Genomic DNA, 24,171 nt, shown 5'->3' with positions numbered 1-24,171 from the left:
TTGAATGGTGTCTGTGAGTATAACAGAACTCATTTGGCAGGCAAAACCCTGAGACATTTTCTGACAGGAAGTGGATACCTGATGTGTTGTATTGAGTTTAAACCTATCCCATTGAAAAACACAGGGGTTTAGGAATATTCTGGCACTTCCTATTGCTTCCACTAGATGTCACCAGCCTTTACAAAGTGTTTTGAGTCTTCTGGAGGGAGATCTGACCGAACAAGAGCCATGGAACGGTGATGTCCCATTAGACACCTGGCGCGCTACTTCATGTTGGGTACCCTCGTTCCAATACGTTATAAAAGGCTATGCATTCGTCCACCTTGAATATTATTCATGTTCTGGTTAAAAAGGCCCTAATGATTTATGCTATACAACGTTTGACATGTTTGAACGAACGGAAATATATTTTTTCCCCTCGTTCATGACGAAGTCCGGCTGGCTTACATCATGTGCTAACGAGACGGAGATTTTTGGACATAAATGATGAGCTTTTTTGAACAAAACTACATTCGTTATGGACCTGTGATACCTGGAAGTGACATCTGATGAAGAGAATCAAAGGTAATGGATTATTTACATAGTATTTTCGATTTTAGATCTCCCCAACATGACGTCTAGTCTGTATCGCAACGCCGTATTTTTCTGGGCACAGTGCTCAGATTATTGCAAAGTGTGATTTCCCAGTAAGGTTATTTTTAAATCTGGCAAGTTGATTGCGTTCAAAAGATGTAAATCTATAATTCTTTAAATGACAATATAATATTTTACCAATGTTTTCTAATTTTAATTATTTAATTTGTGACGCTGACTTGACTGCCGGTTATTGGAGGGAAACGATTTCCTCAACATCAATGCCATAGTAAAACGCTGTTTTTGTATATAAATATGAACTTGATAGAACTAAAAATGCATGCATTGTCTAACATAATGTCCTAGGAGTGTCATCTGATGGAGATTGTAAAAGGTTAGTGTATCATTTTAGCTGGTTTTATGGTTTTGGTGACCCTGTCTTTGACTTGACAAAACATTACACACAACTCTTGTAAATGTACTGTCCTAACATACTCTAAATTTATGCTTTCGCCGTAAAACCTTTTTGAAATCGTAAAACGTGGTTAGATTAAGGAGATGTTTATCTTTCAAATGGTGTAACATAGTTGTATTTTTGAAAAATTTGAATTTTGACATTTATTTGGATTCAAATTTGCCGCTCTTGAAATGCACCTGCTGTTGATGGAGTGCACCACGGGTGGCACGCTAGCGTCCCACCTAGCCCCAAGAGGTTAATCGAAGATGGTCACCCTGTATGCAAACAAATTAAATAAATGCTGCGAAAGGGGGCAACACTTCAAATCTCTTGAGTGATCTTCGTGACCACCACCCGCTACTTTAAGTGAATGTAAGGTAAGTTAACTTTTAGCTCAATACATGATGTGGGGACTTCGGAATGGGGGGAAAATGTCATGGTTTGTCTGTCTAACTTGCTAATAGCTTGTCAATAATGAAAACTGAAGCTTTCAGTGTTACCTACTCTTGTAAAAACACTACACGTTGTTCTGCTGCTGTATGGGTCGTGTGTCTGAAGACTCTATTCACCCCATTGCACACGATAACACGTTATGTAGTTTAGTCACCCAACCAACATATTCTGTTGATTTAAAATCCGGCAGTCATTGACTTGGTTGTAAAAGTGTTCCAACAGGAGAAACACTATAGACTCCTATACAAGACTCCTGTATTTATGCCAGTAGTTGGGCTCATTGCAATGACTATCCCTGTCTACTTAAGACTCATGTGTATTTATGTAAATTGTGTATGGGGTCATTGCATATACTCAAATGCAACACAGTGTGTGTGTGTGTGTGTGTGTGTGTGTGTGTGTGTGTGTGTGTGTGTGTGTGTGTGTGTGTGTGTGTGTGTGTGTGTGTGTGTGAGTGAGTATTACTAATAATTATAATGTAACAACACCAATAATAATAATAATAATAATACATTTGCTATTCCCTTGTTTACAGAGTGGATGTGCAGCAGGCAAACCCAGTGATACTACTGGTCCCTCCTCATCTACAGTTGTGACACAGACACTCCAGCAACCATTTAAAAAGGCAGGCTGCTTATGCACCCACATCAACAAATGTTCAAGACCTCACTGCAGCCCTTTCATATTACATTGCAAAGGACATGATGCCATTTCATATTGTTGAGAGGCCTGGCTTTATGAGGCTGATGAAGGCTGCCGTGCCTCACTAAAAAGTGCCATCACGAACATTCTTTTCCAAGCCTGAAATCCCAAACCTGTACAACCAGGTTAAAACTGATGTTGGAAACAGTTTGGCTCAAGGCACATGGTTTTCTGCAACTACTGACCTCTGGACCAGTGAAAGCAGGGGGTGGTCAACCCTATATCAGCTTCACTATCCATTACCTCACCCCAGACTGGCAACTGGAATCAAACTGCCTGGAAACACAGTTCTTCCAGGAAGAACTGAGAATATGCTGGAAGAGTGGGGGATCAACTAGAAAGACCTGGTCTGCATAACAGACAATGCAAAAAACAACTTCAAGGCTTTTGAAGAGTTCCCAGAACTGTGGCTTCGCTGCTTTGGCCATAATTTGAACCAGACCATCTCAAAGGCACTGAAAATTCAGAGAGTTTACACGGCAGTCAGGGCCTGCCATCGTCTGGTCCAAGGCTTCTCACAGAGCTGGAAGAGAAGGAGAGAACTGAGAGAAACGCAAGCTGCCCTCAACATGCCACAGAAGGCTCTGATCCATGATGTGGTAACCCGATGGGGCTCTACACACAAACTGCTTGAGCGTTTCCTCAGCCAACAGCAGCCAGTCTGTGCGAAACACTGGCTGGAGAAAGAGGAACATGGCATCTGATGCCCAAGGATGCCGACATAAGTGTCATGGAGAAACCATTTCCTTGAACCTCTGAGCAAGTTTACAGATGCCCTTGCCTCAGAGACACGAGTGACACTGTCAGCCATCAAGCCTGTCCTGGACCACATCACCCGTGATGTTCTGGTGGAAAAGGATACAGAGCCATCCCTGACCAAGGAGATGAAAAGGGTAATGAGAGAAGACCTTAACAACAGATACACAGAGAAGGCAAAGAGAGTCATGCACATGGCTTGTTTCATTAACCCCCGCTTCAAAATGAGCTTTTTAGATGAGCCTGAGGCTGCAAAAGTTTACACTGACAGCTGTGTCCAGGAGGCCTTGAAGCTGGCAGCTGCACAAGTCAGGGAAGAACCACAAAGCACCAGCAGCACCTCCACCACCAACACCCTCACAGTGGCATCGGTGGGGAAAGGCCTGGCTGGGTTGCTGAGAAAGATTACTTCAACAAGGCAGCAGAGAGGTGAAGAGGGTCAGATTCCGACCTCCCCAGAAGACAGAGGGAAAGAAGAGATCAAGGTCAACCTGTCTCTGCCACCCATTCCAGCAGAAGAGGATCCACTGGTGTGGCGGAGGGACCCCACCCATTACAGCAGAAGAGGATCCACTGGTGTGGTGCTGGGACCCCACCCATTACAGCAGAAGAGGTTCCACTGGTGTGGTGGAGGGACCCCACCCATTACAGCAGAAGATGATCCACTGGTGTGGTGGAGGGACCCCACCCATTACAGCAGAAGATGATCCACTGGTGTGGTGGAGGGACCCCACCCATTCCAGTAGAAGAGGATACACTGGTGTGGTGGAGGGACCCCACCCATTACAGCAGAAGAGGATCCACTGGTGTGGTGGAGGGACCCCACCCATTACAGCAGAAGACGATCCACTGGTGTGGTGGAGGGACCCCACCCATTCCAGCAGAAGAGGATCCACTGGTGTGGTGGAGGGACCCCACCCATTCCAGCAGAAGAGGATCCACTGGTGTGGTGGAGGGACCCCAGCCATTCCAGCAGAAGAGGATCCACTGGTGTGGTGGAGGGGTCCTGCATCAGAGCAGCCTCACAACTACAGGACAAAATACAAACCCTCCAACCCAAAAAGGCCTGTGGTGTTGATGGTATCCTAAATTAAATGATAAAATATACAGACAACAAATTCTAATTGGCTATACTTAAACTGTTTAACTTCATCCTCAGCTCTGGCATCTTCCCCAATATTTGGAAGCAAGGACCTATCACCCCAATTCACAAAGTGGAGACAAATTTGACCAAAATAATTACCGTGGGATATGCATCAAAAACAACATTGGGAAAATCCACTGCATTATCATTAACAGCAGACTCGTACATTTCCTCAGTGAAAACAATGTACTGAGCAAATGTCGAATTGGCTTTTTACAAAATTACTGTATGACAGACCACGTATTCACCCTGCACACCCTAATAGACAAATAAACAAACCAAAAGAAAGGCAAATTCTTCTCATGCTTTGTTGACTTAAAAAAAAGCTTTTGACTCCATTTGGAGTAACGGTCTGCTATACAAATTGATGGAAAGCGGTGTTGGGGGAAAAACATATGACATTGTAAAATGAATGTACACAAACAACAAGTGTGCGGTTAAAATTGGAAAATAACACATATTTATTTCCTGAGGGCCGTGGGGTGAGACAGGGATGCAGCCTCTTCAACATATATATCAACAAATTGGTGAGGGCACTAGAATAGTCTGCAGCACCCGGCCTCACCCTACTAGAATATGAAGTCAAATGTCTACTGATGATCTGGTGCTTCTGTCCCCAACCAAATAGGGTCTACAGCAGCACCTAGATCTTCTGCACAGGTTTTGTCAGACCTGGGCCCTGACAGTAAATCTCAGTAAGACAAAAATAAAGGTGTTCCGAAAATTGTCCAGTTGCAAGGACGACAAATACAAATTCAATCTATAAACCATTGCCCTAGCGCAAACAAAAAACTATACATCTGCCTAAACATCAGCGCCACAGGTAATGATCTGAGAGACGAAGCAAGAAGGGCCTTCTAAGCCAATAAAAGAACATAAGATATGACATACCAATTAGGATCTGGCTAAAAGTACTTGAATCAGTTATATAACCCATTGCCCTTTATGGTTGTGAGGTCTGGGTTCTGCTCACCAACCAAGAATTCAGAAAATGGGACAAACACTAAATTGAGACTGCATGCAGAATTCTGCAAAGATATCTATCGTGTACAATGTAAAACACCAAATAATGCATGCAGAGCAGAATTAGGACGATATCCGCTAACGATCAAAATCCAGAAAAGAGCCGTTAAATTCTACAACCACCTAAAAGGAAGTGATTCCCAAACCTTCCATAACAAAGCCCTAGAGAGATGAACCTGGAGAAGAGTCCCCTAAGCAAGCTGGTCCTGGGGCTCTGTTCACAAATAATTAGACCCAACCAAATCATGAGAAAACAAAAACATAATAACTTGACACATTGAAAAGAATTCACCAAAAAAAAGAGCAAAATTCAAATGCTATTTGGCTCTAAACAGAGAGTACATAGTGGCAGAATACCTGACCACTGTGATTGACCCAAAATGAAGGAAAGCTTTGAATATGTACAGATTCACTGAGCATAGCCTTGCCAGCGTCGAAAGGGTTAGGGTTTGGCTGGTTTATGCCGTCATTGTAAATAAGAATTTGTTCTTAAATGACTTGCCTAGTTAAATAAAGGTTAAATAAAAAATAAAATAAAAATAATTTTGAGAAAGGCCACTGTAGGGAGACCTGGCTCACAAGAGAAGACAGGCTACTGTATGTGCACACTGCCCACAAAATGAGGTGGAAACTGAGCTGCACTTCCTAGGGTCCTGCCAAATATGTGACCATATTAAAGACACATATTTCCCTCAGATTACACAGATTCACAAAGAATTCGAAAACAAATCCAATTTTGATAAACACCCATATCTATTGGGTGAAATACCACAATGTGCAATCACAGCAGCACGATTTGTGACCCTTTGCCACAAGAAAAGGGCAACCAGTGAAGAACAAACACCATCGTAAATACAACCCATGTTTACAGCTGAAGTCGGAAGATAACATATGTAACAGCATAGGTTCCGTCCCTCTCTTCGCCCCAACCTGGGCTCGAACCAGGGACCCTTGCACACATCAACAACTGACACCCCACGAAGCATTGTTACCCATCGCGCCACAAAAGCCTCGGCCCTTGCAAAGCAAGGGGAAACCCTACTTCAAGTCTCAGAGCGAGTGACGTCGCTGATTGAAATGCTATTAGCGCGCACCACCGCTAACTAACTAGCCATTTCACATCGGTTACACTCACCCCCCCTTTGACCTCCTCCTTTTCCGCAGCAACCAATGATCCGGGTCAACAGCATCAATGTAATAGTGTAGGTTCCGTCCCTCTCTTCGCCCCAACCCGGGCTTGAACCAGGGACCCTTGCACACATCAACAACTGACACCCCACGAAGCATCGTTACCCATCGCGCCACAAAAGCCTCGGCCCTTGCAAAGCAAGGGGAAACCCTACTTCAAGTCTCAGAGCGAGTGACTTCACTGATTGAAATGCTATTAGCGCGCACCACCGCTAACTAACTAGCCATTTCACATCGGTTACACATACACTTTGGTTTGTGTCATTAAAACTTGTTTTTCAAACACTCCACAAATTTCTTGTTAACAAACTATAGTTTTGCCAAGTCGTTTAGGACATCTACTTTGCGCATGACACAAATAATTGTTCCAACATTTGTTTACAGACAGATTATTTCACTTATAATTCACTGTATCACAATTCCAGTGGGTCAGAGGTTTACATACACAAAGTTGACTGTGCCTTTAAACAGCTTGGAAAATTCATGAAAATGATGTCGTGGCTTTAGAAGCTTCTGAGAGGCTAATTGACATAATTTGAGTCAATTGGAGGTGTACCTGTGGATGTATTTCAAGGCCTATTTTCAAACTCAGTGCCTCTTTGCTTGACATCATGGGCAAATCTTAAGAAATCAGCCAAGACCTCAGAATAAAATTGTAGACCTCCACAAGTCTGGTTCATCCTTGGGAGCAATTTCCAAATGCCTGAAGGTACCACGTTCATCTATACAAACAATAGTACGCAAGTCTAAACACCACGGGAGGCGTCATACCGCTCAGGAAGGAGACGTGTTCTGTCTCCTAGAGATGAACGTACTTTGGTGCGAAAAGTGCAAATCAATCCCAGAACAACAGCAAAGGACCTTGTGAAGATGCTGGAGGAAACAGATACAAAAGTATCTATATCCACAGTAAAATGAGTCCTATATCGACATAACCTGAAAGACCACTCAGCAAGGAAGAAGCCACTGCTCCAAAACCGCCATAAAAAAAGCCAGACTACGGTTTGCAACTGCACATGGGGACAAAGATTGTACTTTTTGGAGAAATGTCCTCTGATCTGATAAAACAAAAATAGAACTGTTTTGCCATAATGACCATCGTTATGTTTGGAAGAAAAAGGGGGAGGCTTGCAAGCCGAAGAACACCATCCCAACCGTGAAGCACGGGGGTGGCAGCATCATGTTGTGGGGGTGCTTTGCTGCAGGAGGGACTGGTGCACTTCCCAAAATAGATGGCATCATAAGGACGGAAAATTATGTGGATAAATTGAAGCAACATCTCAAGACATCAGTCAGGAAGATAAAGCTTGGTAGCAAATGGGTCTTCCAAATGGACAATGACCCCAAGCATACTTCCAAATTTGTGGCAAAATGGCTTAAGGACAACAAAGTCAAGGTATTGGAGTGGCCATCACAAAGCCCTGACCTCAATCCCATAGAAAATGTGTGGGCAGAACTGAAAAAGCATGTGCGAGCAAGGACGCCTACAAACCTGACTCAGTTACACCAGATCTGTCAGGAGCAATGGGCCAAAATTCACCCAACTTATTGTAGGAAGCTTGTGGAAGGCTACCCGAAACATTTGACCCAAATTTAAAGGCAATGCTACCAAATACGAATTGAGTGTATGTAACCTTCTGACCCCCTGGGAATGTGATTAAAGAAGTAGAAGCTGAAATAAATCCCTCTCTCTACTATTATTCTGACATTACACATTCTTAAAATAAAGTTGTGATCCTAACTGACCTAAGACAGGGAATTTTTACTAGGATTAAATGTCAGGAATTGTGAAAAACTGAGTTAAATGTATTTGGCTAAGGTGTATGTAAACTTCCGACTTCAACTGTATGTTGATATATTTTCTCTTTTGTACTTTAACTATTTGCACATCGTTACAACACTGTATATAACTATAATATGACATTTTAAACGCCTATGCTACTTTGGAACTTTTGTGAGTGTAAAGTTTACTGTTCATTTTTATTGTTTATTTGTAACGAGGGTCGTATAAAGGGGACCAAGGCGCAGCGTGTAGAGTGCTCATATTTCCTTTTAAATGAATATACTTTTATACAAAACAACAAACCGACCGACAACAGTTCCGTCAGGTGAACTACACTAAACAGAAAACCCCGGAAGAAAAACCCCTACTTAAATATGATCTCTAATCAGAGGCAATGAGGATCAGCTGCCTACAATTAGAGATCAACCCCAAACAATCCCAACATAGAAATAGACAAACTAGAACCTAAACATAGAAATAGAAAACATAGATTAACCAAAAACACCCCCTGTCATGCCCTGCCCTACTCTACTATAGAAAATTACATCTTACTAGGGACAGGATGTGACAGTATTTCACTTTTGTTTATTTTCTTTTTCACTTGCTTTGGCAATACATTATAAACATATGTTTCCCATGCCAATAAAGCTCTTAAATTGAATTGAAATCGAATTGAGAGAGAGAGAGAGAGAGAGAGAGAGAGAGAGAGAGAGAGAGAGAGAAAGAAAAGGGAGAGACAGATGGAGTGAAACGAGAATAGTTAAATTTTTTAAAGGAGAAAGAGATGGAGGGAAAGAGAGAATCGATATTCCAAACACGGGAGTCTTCAGACCCATCGTCTTTGATGCAACTCTTGTGGAACAAAGAGGAGATAAAAGGAGGAGTGAGTGAGAGGAGGATGACAGGATGAGAGAAGGAAGGAAGGAGGGAGGAGAGGAGACAGCTCCCCGTTCAGAACACACACTTGGTGAATAATAAGGAGTGAAGTGTTACACACACACTTTCACAAACTTTGTTGTCCTATGACGGACCGTTTATTTTTCTTCTTCATTCTCTCAATTCAATTTAAGGGCTTTATTGTCATGGGAAACATATGTTTACATTGCCAAAGCAAGTAAATATATCACAAAAAAAGTCAAATAAACAATAAAAAATGTACAGTAAACATTACTCACAAATGTTCCAAAGGAACAGAGACATTTCAAATGTCATATTATGGCTATATACAGTGTTGGCTATATACAAATGTCATGTCTCTGTCTCTCTCTCTCTCGCTCTCTCTTGCTCTCTCTTGCTCGCTCTCTCTCTCTCTCTCGCTCTCTCCTCCGTCCTTAGACTTATCACCTGAATGTCTAATTGTGGAAGAAGGGAAGAGGAGAGTGGAGGAAAATGGAGATAAGTAAGTGGAAAGGAGAGGAAAAAAAGCATAACAGAGAGAGAAATGGAAGTTACAGCTCACTTGTTCTCTCTCTCTCTCTCTGCATTATACATATAATGTATATATCTATGATTTATATTTACCAATAGAATATGATACTTCTATTCATAACTCCATCAGTGAGGATCCTAATCACTCTCATATCGTTATGGGAACATCACAAAGACAGGAAGACATTTCATACAACTACAAGAAAACCCTTTAACTTGTCCAACTGTATGCATAAGAAAAATCAGGAAGCATTAAAGTGTGATGAGAAAAGTAGCTCTGTCAGAATGTTTGGAAACAAGCCACTATGGTCTGTACGTTCCTACAGTACATGCGGTACTTAGTAATGGTTTGTTATCGGCAGTGGGAGCTATAGAGAGGAAATCACTTCCTGATATGCCCTGTGTACGCATAGGAAAGGGCTGTAGTAAGCCAGTGAATTCTATGCATTACAACTGGAAGAGTCAACAGATGTGGCGGGCCTGGCACAGCTCATGGTATATGTCCATTATGTTTAGGGGGGGGTCAATTAAGGAATAAATCCTCTTCTGCAACACACTGACATCCAGGGAACATTACATTTACATTTTAGTGATTTAGCAGACACTCTTATCCAGAGCGACTTACAGTAGTGAATGCATACATTTCATACATTTTTTTTTTCTCCCATACTGGTCCCCTGTGGGAATCGAACCCACCACCCTGGTGTTGCAAACACCATGCTCTACCAACTGAGAGGATATTTTTAAAGTACTGGACAGCTTTGTGACATCAAATGGACTTTGGTGGTCAAGATGTTTTGGTATCTGTACTGATGGGACAAAAGCCATGACAGGGAGACATAGTGGAGTGGTAACGCGCGTGCAAGCAGTTGCTCCCTACGCCACTTGGGTCCACTGCAGCATCCACCGAGAGGCTCTTGCTACCAAGGGAATGCCTGACAGCTTGGAAGACGTTTTGGACACTACAGTGAAAATGGTTACCTTTATTAAAGCAAGGCCCCTGAACTCTCATGTATTTAATGCACTATGTAATGATATGGGCAGCGACCATGTAACGTTTTTACAACATACATTGGCTTGATGTGCCAAGCTTATAGAGACGTACCTCAAGAGACTTGTAGCTGTAATTGCTGCAAAAGGTGGCTCCACAAAGTATTGACTTTGGGGGGTGAATAGTTATGCACACTCAAGTTTTCATTTTTTTGTCTTATTTCTTTGTTTCACAATAAAAAATATTTTGCATCTTCAAAGTGGTAGGCATGTTGTGTAAATCAAATGATACAAATCCCCCCCCCCAAAAAAAATATTTTAATTCCAGGTTGTAAGGCAACAAAATAGGAAAAATACCAAGGGGGTGAATACTTTCGCAAGCCACTGTATATTCAATGTGCGGGACAAAATTGAGGCTATGATTAAGAAGTTGGAGCTCTTCTCTGTCTGCATTAACAAAGACAACACACGTCTTTCCATCATTGTATGATTTTTTTGTGTGCAAATTAACTCAAGCTTACGGACAATGTGAAATGTGATATAGCGAAGCACCTGAGTGAGTTGGGTGCGCAATTACACAGGTAATTGGATGACACAAACAACTGGATTCGCTATCCCTTTCATGCCCTGCCTCCAGTCCACTTACCGATATCTGAACAAGAGAGCCTCATCAAAATTGCATCAAGCGGTTCTGTGAAAATGTAATTTAATCAGAAGCCACTGCCAGATTTCTGGATTGGGCTGCACTCAGAGTATCCTGCCTTGGCAAATCATGCTGTTAAGACACTGATGCCCTTTGCAACCACGTACCTATGTGAGAGTGGATTCTCGGCCCTCACTAGCATGAAAACTAAATATAGGCACAGACTGTGTGTGGAAAATTATTTAAGACTGAGACTCTCTCCAATACAACCCAACATTGCAGAGTGCATCCTTTCAAGCACACCCTTCTCATTAACCTGTGGTGAGTTATTCACAATATTTGATGAACAAACAAAGTTTTATATGTAAGATGGTTAATTAAAGATCAAAATAATTGATTATTATAATATTATTATTTGTGCCCTGGTCCTATAAGAGCTCTTTGTCACTTCCCATGAGCCGGATTGTGACAAAAACTCACACTCATTCTTATATTTAATAAATGTATCGTATGGTGTGTGTGTGGCAGGCTTACAATGATGGCAAAAAACAACATTTGATAGTGCGCTGACCCTGGTGCTAGAGGGGGTATGCACCTGGAGGTTGAATGTTTGAAGGGGTACGGGACTATAAAAAGTTTGGGAACCACTGCTGTAGCGTTAAGATTTCCCATCACTGGAACTAAGGGGCCTAGCCCAAACCATGAAAAACAGCCCCACACCATTATTCCTCCTCCATCAAACTTTACAGCTGGCACTATGCACTCGGGCATGTAGCGTTCTCCTGGCATTCACCAAACCCAGATTCGTCTATCGGACTGCCAGATGGTGAAGCATGATTCATCACTTCAGAGAATGTGTTTCCACTGCTCCAGAATGGAATGGCGGCTAGCTTTACACCACTCCAGCCACCGCTTGGCATTGCGTATGGTGATCTTAGGTTTGTGTGCGCCTGAATGGCCATGGACACGCATTTCATGAAGCTGCCGACGAACAGTTATTGTACTGACGTTGCATCCAGAGGCAGTTTGGAACTCGATAGTGAGTGGAACAGAGGACAGATGAATTGCTTCAGCACTCGGCATTCCCGTTCTGTGAGCTTGTGTGGACTACCACTTTGGGGCTGAGCCGTTGTTGCTCCTAGAAGCGTCCACTTCATAAAAACAGCACTTACAGTTGACCGGGGCAGCTCTAGCAGGGCAGAAATTTGACAAACAGACTTGTTGGAAAGATGGCATCCTATGAGGGAGCCACGGAAGTCACTGAGCTCTTCAGTAAAGCCATTCTACTGCCAATGTTTGTGTATGGAGATTTTATACACCTGTCAGCAACGAGTGTGGCTGAAATAGCCGTATATACAGTACAGTGTATGTGCTTGACAATATCAGGTATCAGGGCTGTCATACAGTATCTATCCCCTCTCCTCCCTCTATCCCCTCTCCTCCACTCTCCTCCCTCTATCCCCTCTCCTCCCTCTATCCCCTCTCCTCCACTCTCCTCCCTCTATCCCCTCTCCTCCCTCTATCCCATCTCCTCCACTCTTCTCCCTCTATCCCCTCTCCTCCACTCTGCCTCCCTCTATCCCCTCTCCTCCCTCTATCCCCTCTCCTCCCTCTATCCCCTCTCCTCCCTCTATCACTCTCCTCCCTCTATCCCCTCTCCTCCACTCTCCTCCCTCTTCTCCACTCTCCTCCCTCTCCTGCCTCTATACCCTCTCCTCCACTCTCCTCCCTCTATCCCCTCTCCTCCCTCTATCCCCTCTCCTCCCTCTATCCCCTCTCCCCCACTCTCCTCCCTCTATCCCCTCTCCTCCCTCTATCACCTCTCCTCACTCTATCCCCTCTATCCCCTCTCCTCCACTCTCCTCCCTCTATCCCATCTCCTCCCTCTCCTCCCTCTATCCCCTCTCCTCCACTCTTCTCCCTCTATCCCCTCTCCTCCACTCTCCTCCCTCTATCCCCTCTCCTACACTCTCCTCCCTCTATCCCCTCTCCTCCACTCTCCTCCCTCTATCCCCTCTCCTACACTCTCCTCCCTCTATCCCCTCTCCTCCACTCTTCTCCCTCTATCCCCTCTCCTCCACTCTCCTCCCTCTATCCCCTCTCCTCCACTCTCCTCCCTCTATCCCATCTCCTCCCTCTCCTCCCTCTATCCCCTCTCCTCCACTCTCCTCCCTCTCCTCCACTCTCCTCCCTCTATCCCCTCTCCTCCACTCTCCTCCATCTATCCCCTCTCCATCCACTCTCCTCCCTCTATCCCATCTCCTCCCTCTATCCCATCTCCTCCCTCTCCTCCACTCTCTATCCCCTCTCCTCCACTCTCTATCCCCTCTCCTCCCTCTATCCACTCTCCTCCACTCTCCGCCCTCTATCCCCTCTCCTCCACTCTCCGCCCTCTATCCCCTCTCCTCCACTCTCCTCCCTCTATCCCTTCTCCTCCACTCTCCTCCCTCTATCTCCTCTCCTCCACTCTCCTCCCTCTATCCCCTCTGCGCCACTCTCCTCCCTCTATCCCCTCTCCTCCACTCTCTATCCCCTCTCCTCCACTCTCTATCCCCTCTCCTCCCTCTATCCCTTCTCCTCCACTCTCCTCCCTCTATCCCCTCTCCTCCCTCTATCCCATCTCCTCCCTCTATCCCCTCTCCTCCACTCTCCTCCCTCTATCCCCTCTCCTCTCTCCTCCCTCTATCCCATCTCCTCCCTCTATCCCCTCTCCTCCCTCTATCCCCTCTCCTCCACTCTCCTCCCTCTATCCCTTCTCCTCCCTCTCCTCCCTCTATCCCCTCTCCTCCACTCTCCTCCCTCTATCCCCTCTCCTCCACTCTCCTCCCTCTATCCCTTCTCCTCCCTCTCCTCCCTCTATCCCCTCTCCTCCACTCTCCTCCTTCTATCCCCTCTCCTCCACTCTCCTCCCTCTATCCCTTCTTCTCTCTCTCCTCCCTCTATCCCCTCTCCTCCACTCTCCTCCTTCTATCCCCTCTCCTCCACTCTCCTCCCTCTATCCCCTATCCTCCCTCTATCCCCTCTCCTCCACTCTCCTCCCTCTATCCCCTCTCCTCCCTCTATCCCACTCTATCCCCTCTCCTCCCTCTATCCCCTCCTCTCCCTCTATCCCCTCTCCTCCACTCTCCTCCCTCTATCCCATCTCCTCCCTCTCCTCCCTCTATCCCCTCTCCTCCACTCTTCTCCCTCTATCCCCTCTCCTCCACTCTCCTCCCTCTATCCCCTCTCCTCCACTCTCCTCCCTCTATCCCCTCTCCTCCCTCTATCCCCTCTCCTCCACTCTCCTCCCTCTCCTCCACTCTCCTCCCTCTCCTCCCTCTATCCCCTCTCCTCCACTCTCCTCCATCTATCCCCTCTCCATCCACTCTCCTCCCTCTATCCCATCTCCTCCCTCTATCCCCTCTCCTCCACTCTCCTCCCTCTATCCCCTCTCCTCCCTCTATCCCCTCTCCTCCACTCTCCTCCCTCTCCTCCACTCTCCTCCCTCTCCTCCCTCTATCCCCTCTCCTCCACTCTCCTCCCTCTATCCCATCTCCTCCCTCTCCTCCCTCTATCCCCTCTCCTCCACTCTCTATCCCCTCTCCTCCCTCTATCCCCTCTCCTCTCCTCCTTCTATCCCCTGTCTTCCACTCTCCTCCCTCTATCCCCTCTCCTCCCTCTATCCCCTCTCCTCCCTCTATCCCCTCTCCTCCATTCTCCTCCCTCTATCCCCTCTCCTCCACTCTCTATCCCCTCTCCTCCCTCTATCCCCTCTCCTCCACTCTCCTCCTTCTATCCCCTGTCTTCCACTCTCCTCCCTCTATCCCCTCTCCTCCCTCTATCCCCTCTCCTCCCTCTATCCCCTCTCCTCACTCTATCCCCTCTATCCCCTCTCCTCCCTCTATCCCCTCTCCTCCCTCTATCCCCTCTCCTCCACTCTCCTCCCTCTATCCCATCTCCTCCACTCTCCTCCCTCTATCCCCTCTCCTCCACTCTCCTCCCTCTATCCCCTCTCCTCCACTCTTCTCCCTCTATCCCCTCTCCTCCACTCTCCTCCCTCTATCCCCTATCCTCCACTCTCCTCCCTCTATCCCATCTCCTCCCTCTCCTCCCTCTATCCCCTCTCCTCCACTCTCCTCCCTCTCCTCCACTCTCCTCACTCTCCTCCCTCTATCCCATCTCCTCCCTCTATCCCATCTCCTCCCTCTATCCCCTCTCCTCCACTCTCTATCCCCTCTCCTCCCTCTATCCCCTCTCCTCCACTCTCCTCCCTCTATCCCATCTCCTCCACCTTCCTCCACTCTCCTCCCTCTATCCCCTCTCCTCCACTCTCCCCCCCCTCTCCTCCACTCTCCTCCCTCTATCCCCTCTCCTCCACTCTCCTCCCTCTATCCCCTCTCCTCCACTCTCCTCCCTCTATCCCTTCTCCTCCCTCTATCCCATCTCCTCCCTCTATCCCCTCTCCTCTCCATCCCCTCTCCTCCACTCTCCTCCCTCTCTCTATCCCTTCTTCTCTTCTCTCCCTCTCCTCCCTCTATCCCTCTCTCTCTCCTCCCTCTATCCCCTCTCCTCCACTCTCCTCCTTCTATCCCCTCTCCTCCACTCTCCTCCCTCTATCCCCTCTCCTCCACTCTCCTCCCTCTATCCCCTCTCCTCCCTCTATCCCCTCTCCTCCCTCTATCCCCTCTCCTCCCTCTATCCCCTCTCCTCCACTCTCCTCCCTCTATCCCATCTCCTCCCTCTCCTCCCTCTATCCTCTCTCCTCCACTCTTCTCCCTCTATCCCCTCTCCTCCACTCTCCTCCCTCTATCCCCTCTCCTCCACTCTCCTCCCTCTATCCCCTCTCCTCCACTCTTCTCCCTCTATCCCCTCTCCTCCACTCTCCTCCCTCTATCCCCTCTCCTCCCTCTATCCCCTCTCCTCCCTCTCCTCCACTCTCCTCCCTCTATTCCCTCTCCTCCACTTTCCTCCCTCTATCCCCTCTCCTCCACTCTCCTCCCTCTATCCCCTCTCCTCCACTCTCCTCCCTCTATCTCCTCTCCTCCACTCTCCTCCCTCTATCTCCTCTCCTCCACTCTCCTCCCTCTATCCCCTCTCCGCCACTCTCCTCCCTCTATCCCCTCTCCTCCACTCTCCTCCCTCTATCCCCTCTCCTCCACTCTCCTCCCTCTATCCCCTCTCCTCCCTCTCCTCCCTCTATCCCATCTCCTCCCTCTATCCCCTCTCCTCCCTCTATCCCCACTCCTCCCTCTATCCCCACTCCTCCCTCTATCCCCTCTCCTCCACTCTCCTCCCTCTATCCCCTCTCCTCCCTCTATCCCCTCTCCTCTCTCCTCCCTCTATCCCATCTCCTCCCTCTATCCCCTCTCCTCCACTCTCCTCCCTCTATCCCTCCTCCTCCCTCTCCTCCCTCTATCCCATCTCCTCCCTCTATCCCCTCTCCTCCACTCTCCTCCCTCTATCCCTTCTTCTCTCTCTCCTCCCTCTATCCCTTCTCCTCCCTCTATCCCCTCTCCTCCCTCTATCCCCTCTCCTCCACTCTCCTCCCTCTATCACCTCTCCTCCACTCTCCTCCCTCTATCCCATCTCCTCCTTCTATCCCCTCTCCTCCACTCTCCTCCCTCTATCCCATCTCCTCCCTCTATCCCCTCTCCTCCACTCTGCCTCCCTCTATCCCCTCTCCTCCCTCTATTCCATCTCCTCCTTCTATCCCCTCTCCTCCACTCTCCTCCCTCTATCCCCTCTCCTCCACTCTCCTCCCTCTTTCCCTTCTCCTCCCTCTATCCCCTCTCCTCCCTCTATCCCCTCTCCTCCCTCCCTCTATCCCCTCTCCTCTCTCCACCCTCTATCCCCTCTCCTCTCTCTCCTCCCTCTATCCCCTCTCCTCCCTCTATCCCCTCTCCTCCCTCTCCTCTCTATATCCCCTCTCCTCCCTCTATCCCCTCTCCTCCCTCTATCCCCTCTCCTCTCTCTATCCCCTCTCCTCTCTCTCCTCCCTATATTACCTCTCCTCCCTATATCCCCTCTCCTCTCTCTCCTCCCTCTCCTCTCTCTCCTCCCTCTAACCCCTCTCCTCCCTCTAACCCCTCTCCTCCCTCTATCCCCTCTCCTCCCTCTCCTCCCTCTATCCCCTCTCCTCTCTCTCCTCCCTCTCCTCTCTCCCTATCACCTCTCCTCTCCCTCTCCTCTCTCTCCTCCCTCTATCCCCTGTCCCCTGTTTGAAAGTGATGGGTATAGCGCTAGGCTAGGCACTATCTCTCTGAGCCATTCCTAAGCTAGGCACGGCGCCACACCACAGCACTTTGAACTGAAGAGGCGTAACTCAACAAAAAGAGCACGAGAGAGGATGTGAGAGGAGGAGAGAGGAGGGGAGAGTGCATGATAGGGAGGGAGGGAGGAGAAGAAAGAGAGGGTGTATTTGTAGAGCTTTTGGCAGGGTGTCAAGGGGGTTGAGTTCCTAAATCCCTAAATGTATGGCGACCTGCAGGAGACTGGGACAGGGCTGAGAGAGGCTGAATAACATCACACAGCAGATGGAGGGGTGTGTGTGTGTGTGTGTGTGTGTGTCATCGTAATAGTGGTTCAATAATATAGGGCTAGTTTGTCAGTCCTTCCAGGAAATCCCCCAAAACACTCAAGGCCTGCTCAACGGGCTAGGCAACACACACATACACACGAATGAGTGTGCTTGCTGGTGTCTGTTCAATTTTGAGTTTTATTTAAAGTTCAAGACGTGTGTGTGTGCGCGCGCGTGTGTGTGGGCCTGCAGATCAGATCATGCTTCGTTTTGCTGCTTTCGACAGATGTTCCTCCCACACACAGTACCTGCTGATACAGGTGCACTATCCTTCCCTCCTTCCCTTCCAGGTAATACCAGGCTCCACAGCAGCAGAGTTCATACTAAACACTCCTCCCTCTAAGTGCCAGTCTTAGAATCAGTGGTGTGGAGAGGCTGTCTGTCAGCTGTCTAAGGACTGCATGAACATCCAGTAACTTGCAGGTGCAGGAGACCGAGAGAGAGAGGAAGAGAGAGAATGAGAGAGAGAGAGAGAGAGAGAGAGAGGGGAGGATTAGAGGAAGTATGAGAGGTAGAACAATTGAGAGAGGATTATAGTTGATCAAGGATTATAATTAACACATCTCACCAAGGATAATGGTATAATCTAGAAGATTATTAATTTTATCTCAAACACTCATCGCCCTCTCCTCCATGACATAAAAGCTTGGGGAAGATGTCTACCGACGTTTCGCAACCATGGCAACAATACTCCAGGTGGCCAGCGCTAACCATTACCATGGCAACTTCCAGAAGGTGAAGCTCCATGTCTTCATCACAGAGTGGGGGATTGAGTCCAATCAACTGACTGAGGGATTGAGTCCAGTTAACTGACAGAGAGATTGAGTCCAGTTAACTGTCTGAGAGATTGTCCAGTTAACTGACTGAGAGATTGAGTCCAGTTAACTGTCTGAGAGATTGAGTCCAGTTAACTGTCTGAGAGATTGAGTCCAGTTAACTGTCTGAGAGATTGTCCAGTTAACTGACTGAGAGATTGAGTCCAGTTAACTGTCTGAGAGATTGAGTCCAGTTAACTGACAGAGATTGAGTCCAGTTAACTGACTGGGGGTTTGAATCCAGTTAACTGACTGGGGGATTGAATCCAGTTAACTGACAGAGATTGAGTCCAGTTAACTGACTGAGAGATTGAGTCCAGTTAACTGACTGGGGGTTTGAATCCAGTTAACTGACTGGGGGTTTGAATCCAGTTAACTGAGTGAGAGATTGAGTCCAGTTAACTGACAGTGGGTTTGAATCCAGTTAACTGACTGGGGGATTGAATCCAGTTAACTGACTGGGAGATTGAGTCCAGTTAACTGACTGGGAGATTGAGTCCAGTTAACTGACAACAATGGTCTTCATCCAAAATGGTACCCTGTTCGGAATGTAGTGCCCTACTTTTGGCCAGAGCCATACATGATAGAAAATAGGGTACCATTTCAGATCTGTATTCTATAGTGCAGTACCTTAGCCAACCCCCAGTGGAACATTTCAATAGAAGACTTTTCCCTTTCTTTTTATCCCTCTTTGGTTTACATTTCCTCCTAGAAACTGATGCAGTACCAGTCAAAAGTTTGGAAGCACCTACTCATTAGAGTTTAAAAATATATACAATTATTCTACATAATAGTGAAGACATCAAAGCTATGAAATAACCAAAAAAGTGTTCAACAAATCAAAATGTATTTTATATTCTACAATGTAGAACATAATACAAATTAAGAAATACCCTTGAATGAGTAGCTGTTCCCTAACTTTTGACTGGTACTGAATATTAATCCTCTTTTTCCTTCTTTCAAAACTCCTCTCTCCCTTATGTTTTCCACTTCTCCCTCCTATCCTTCCCTCTCTGTCACGTGTGCTCCCTCTCCAGCCTCTAGGTCACCAGGCTGCTCGTTATGGTGCACACCTGTCACCATCGTTATGCCCATCTGCACATAATGACACTCACCTGGACCGGTGTGTGTGTGTGTGTGTGTGTGCAGGCACGGGATCGATAGGCTCCCATGCCTCAGAGGGATCGATAGGCTCCCATGCCTCAGAGGGATCGATAGGCTCCCATGACTCAGCTGGGTGAAGAGGCTCCCATGACTCAGCTGGGAGAACAGGCTCTCATGCCTCAGCTGGGACAACAGGCTCTCATGCCTCAGCTGGGTGAACAGGCTCCCATGACTCAGCTGGGTGAACAGGCTCCCATGACTCAGCTGGGTGAACAGGCTCCCGTGCCTCAACCGGGGCCTCTAGGTCACCAGGCTGCTCGTTATGGCGCACACATGTCACCATCGTTATGCGCATCTGCGTATAATGACACTCACCTGGACTCCATCACCTCCTTGATTACCTGCTCTTTAGATGTCACTCCCTTTGGTTCCTTCCAGAGGCGTCATTGTTTCTGTTTCAGTTTCATGTCTGTGCATTGTTTATGTTTCTTGTTTTATATTATGTTGCACTTATTTATTAAAACACTCACTCCCTGAACTTGCTTCCTGACTCTCAGCACACATCGTTACACTCTCCCTCCTATCCTTCCCTCTTTCTTTTTCTGTGGCTTCACAACAGCCATATTAAGGTCTGTTCTCTGTGCATAACCATGTGCAGTAGCAGAGTAGCGGGAACTTGGAAAACTGGTCCACTGGTCAAGTGACAAAGGAACAATGCCGACTTATACACCAAACCCCTTCTCAATACCCAGAGCCATGGGAAGAGAGGGAGGAGAGAGGAGGATCCATTCCATAGGATTACAGTAGAGCACGAAAGAAAGACAAGAAAGAGAAAGGAGAGGATGCTGGGATGTTGCCAGAATCCCTGTATAACCCCTCCCCCCAAAATAATGTCTGAATGAAAGAAAGAGAGAGGGAGAGGAGCAGACACAAAAAGGAGCCTGTAGAGTAAGAGACATTCTGTTTTATTAGAGCAGAACCAATTCTACATCTATACAGTGTGAGTTAAGGCTATTTTCATCTATCCAGGTACCTGAAGGGAGTGAGGGTTTAAGATATCTAAAGAGCGTATGCAAATGAGTCAACATCTCCACTTCGGCAGCTTTGAAGTGAATGACAAATGTGAAGGAGTGAGGTTTCAGTTCACCCCGGTGCACTAAGGGGGTGAGAGGCGGGGAATGGACACGGAAAAGAAGGAGGTAGTGAGAAAATACGGTATAATATTAAAGTCTGTGTGACGGTACCTTGTAGGAGGACTCCTCCGTTTTTTCTGAAGAAGGGACTCCATAGAGGAGGACTGGACATGCTGCAGAAAAGAGACAGAAATCACCACAAAGCATGAGTAAGGCATATTTCATTTCAAACAACTTTACGTGTCCCCAGGAGTGACCAATAATGACTAGTTATAGCTGCTGCTGTCATAATATAACTCCATAATGAAGCTACCGCCAGTTAATCACCACTGCTAGCACCCTCAACATGACAGCCCTGTACAATACTCCACTGGAGAAGCATTTCTCCACATACAGAACATAGCAAGGGGCTTTCAACAAGTCAATTACACTGCGGACTGTGGTCTTCTAGCCACATGAGCAGTCATCGAAAAACACACGCGCCAGCACACACACACACACACACATATGAACATGCACAGACACCACTTTGCTCTGAGAGAGTGTGTGGGTGTGTGATAAGAGTTATCAGTGTCCTAATACTTTTATCTGTACAGCGGGAGGGGATAAGGACTCACTCAGCTCTCTCTGTCTTACTCCCTCTAACACTTTCCCTATAGTATCTCTGTCTCTCGCTTTGTAACCTCTCTCTCCATCTCTTCATCTCATTCAACTGTTGCTCTTTCTCCTCTCTATTCAATTTAATTCAAAGGGCTTTATTGGCAAGGGAAACATATGTTTATATTGCCAAAGCAAGTGAAATGAACAACAAACAAAAGGGAAATAAACAATCAGGAATTAACAGTAAACATTACACTCACAAAATATTTAAAAGAATATAGACATCAGAAATTAACAGCAAACATTAAACTCACAATTTAAAAAAAAATAATACAGACATTTCAAATGTTATATTATTGGCTATGGCAGTGTTGTAACAATGTGCAAATAGTTCAAGTACAAAAGGGAAAATAAATAATATGGGTTGTATTTACGATGGTGTTTGTTCTTCACTGGTTGCCCTTTTCTTGTGGCAACAGGTCACACATCTTGCTGCTGTGGCTGCACACTGTGGTATTTCACCTAACAGACACAGTTGAAGTCGGAAGTTTACATACACCTTAGCCAAATACATTTATACTTAGTTTTTCACAATTTCTGACATTTAATCCTAGTAAAAATTCCCTGTCTTTGGTCAGTTAGGATCACCACTTTATTTTAAGAATGTGAAATGTCAAAATAATAGTAGAGAGAATGATTCATTTCAGTTTTCATTTCTTTCATCACATTCCCAGTGGGTCAGAAGTTTAAATACACTCAATTAGTATTTGGTAGCATTGCCTTTAAATTGTTTAACTTGGGTTAAAAGTTTCGGGTAGCCTTTCACATGATTCCCACAATAAGTTGGGTTAATTTAGGCCCATTCCTCCTGACAGAGCTGGTGTAACTGAGTCAGGTTTGTAGGCCTCCTTGCTTGTGCTTTTTCCATTCTACCCACACGTTTTCTGTGGAATTGAGGTCAGGGCTTTGTGATGGCCACTCCAACAACTTGACTTTGTTGTCCTTAAGCCATTTTGCCGGAACTTTGAAAGTATTCTTGGGATCATTCCTGACTGATGTCTTGAAATGTTGCTTCAATTTATCCACATAATTTTCCTCTCTCATGATGTCATCTATTTTGTGAAGTGCACCAGTCCCTCCTGCAGCAAAGCACCCCCACAACATGATGCTGCCACCCCCGTGCATCACGGTTGGGATGGTGTTCTTCGGCTTGCAAGCCTCCCCCTTTTTCCTCCAAACATAACCATGATCATTATGACCAACCACACTATTTTTGTTTCATCAGACCAGAGGACATTTCTCCAAAAAGTACGATCTTTGTCCCTACGTGCAGTTGCAAACCATAGTCTGGCTTTTTTTATGGCGGTTTTGGAGCAGTGGCTTCTTCCTTGCTGAGCGGCCTTTCAGGTTATGTCGATATAGGACTCATTTTACTGTGGATATAAATACTTTTGGACCTGTTTCCTCCAGCATCTTCACAAGGTCCTTTGCTGTTGTTCTGGGATTGATTTGCACTTTTCGCACCAAAGTACGTTCATCTCTAGGAGACAGAACGTGTCTCCTACCTGAGCGGTATTACGGCTACGTGGTCCCATGGTGTTTATACCTGCATACTATTGTTTGTACAGATGAACGTGGTACCTTCAGGCATTTGGAAATTGCTCCCAAGGATGAACCAGACTTGTGGAGGTCTACAATTGTTTTTCTGAGGTCTTGGCTGATTTCTTTTGATTTTCCCATGATGTCAAACAAAGAGGCACTGAGTTTGAAGGTAGGCCTTGAAATACATCCACAGGTACACCTCCAATTGACTCAAATGATGTGAATTAGCCTATCAGAAGCTTCTAAAGCCATGACATCATTTTCTGGAATTTTCCAAGCTGTTTAAAGGCACAATCAACTTAGTGTATGTAAACTTATGACCCACTGGAATTGTGATACAGTGAATTCTAAGTGAAATAATCTGTCTGTAAACAATTGTTGTAAAAAATGACATGTGTTATGCACAAAGTAGATGTCCTAACCGACTTGCCAAAACTATAGTTTGTTAACAAGAAATTTGTGGAGTGGTTGAAAAAACGAGTTTTAATGACTCCAACGAAAGTGTATGTAAACTTCCGACTTCAACTGTATGGGAGTTTAATAAGATTGGATTTGTTTTCAACTTTTTTGTTGGTCTGTGTAATCTGAGGGAAATATGTGTCTCTAATATGGTCATAAATTTCTCAGGAGGTTAGGAAGTACAGCTCAGTTTCCACCTCATTTTGTGGGCACCGGGTACAAAGGGATTTGTTATGGAAGGTTTGAGAATCACTCCCTTTTAGGTGGTTGTAGAATTTAAATGCTCTTTTCTGGATTTTGATAATTAGCGAGAATCATCCTAATTCTGCTCTACATGCATTATTTGGTGTTTTACTTTGTACATGGAGGATGTTTTTGCAGAATTCCGCATGCAGATACTCAATATGGTGTTTGTCCCATTTTGGTTGGTGAGTGAACACCAGAACTCACAACCATAAAGGGCAATGGGTTATGTAACTGATTCAAGTATTTTTAGTCAGATCTAATTGGGATGTCAAATTTCATGTTCCTTTTGGTGGCATAGAAGACCCTTCGTTCACAGCTTTGTGGAAGTTACCTGTGGTGCTGATGTTTAGGCCGAGGTAGGTATAGTGTTTATTGTGTGCTCTAGGGCAATGTTGTCTAGAAGGAATTTGTATTCATGGTCCTTGCAACTGGACCTTTTTTGGAACACCATTATTTTTTGTCTTACTGAGATTTACTGTCAGGACCCAAGCATGACAGAATCTGTGCAGAAGATCT

General features: G+C 46.0%; 1 protein-coding gene across 2 annotated transcripts in view; it reads right to left on the bottom strand.

The window, feature by feature from the left end:
• Nucleotides 1-24,171, bottom strand: part of LOC106611366 (forkhead box protein N3) — a 215,342-nt gene that overhangs the window by 45,960 nt on the left and 145,211 nt on the right. For both annotated transcript variants that reach the window (XM_045723679.1, XM_014211522.2), the window contains exon 4: nt 20,860-20,921. In XM_045723679.1, coding sequence (XP_045579635.1) covers nt 20,860-20,921 — 62 coding nt within the window. The remainder of the gene's footprint in view (nt 1-20,859; nt 20,922-24,171) is intronic.

The sequence above is a fragment of the Salmo salar genome, chromosome ssa09 (assembly GCF_905237065.1).
Source record: "Salmo salar chromosome ssa09, Ssal_v3.1, whole genome shotgun sequence".
Classification (NCBI taxonomy): Eukaryota; Metazoa; Chordata; class Actinopteri; order Salmoniformes; family Salmonidae; genus Salmo; species Salmo salar.
Note: the sequence above shows the minus strand (reverse complement) of the source record. Positions and strands in the feature narration are given on the sequence as shown.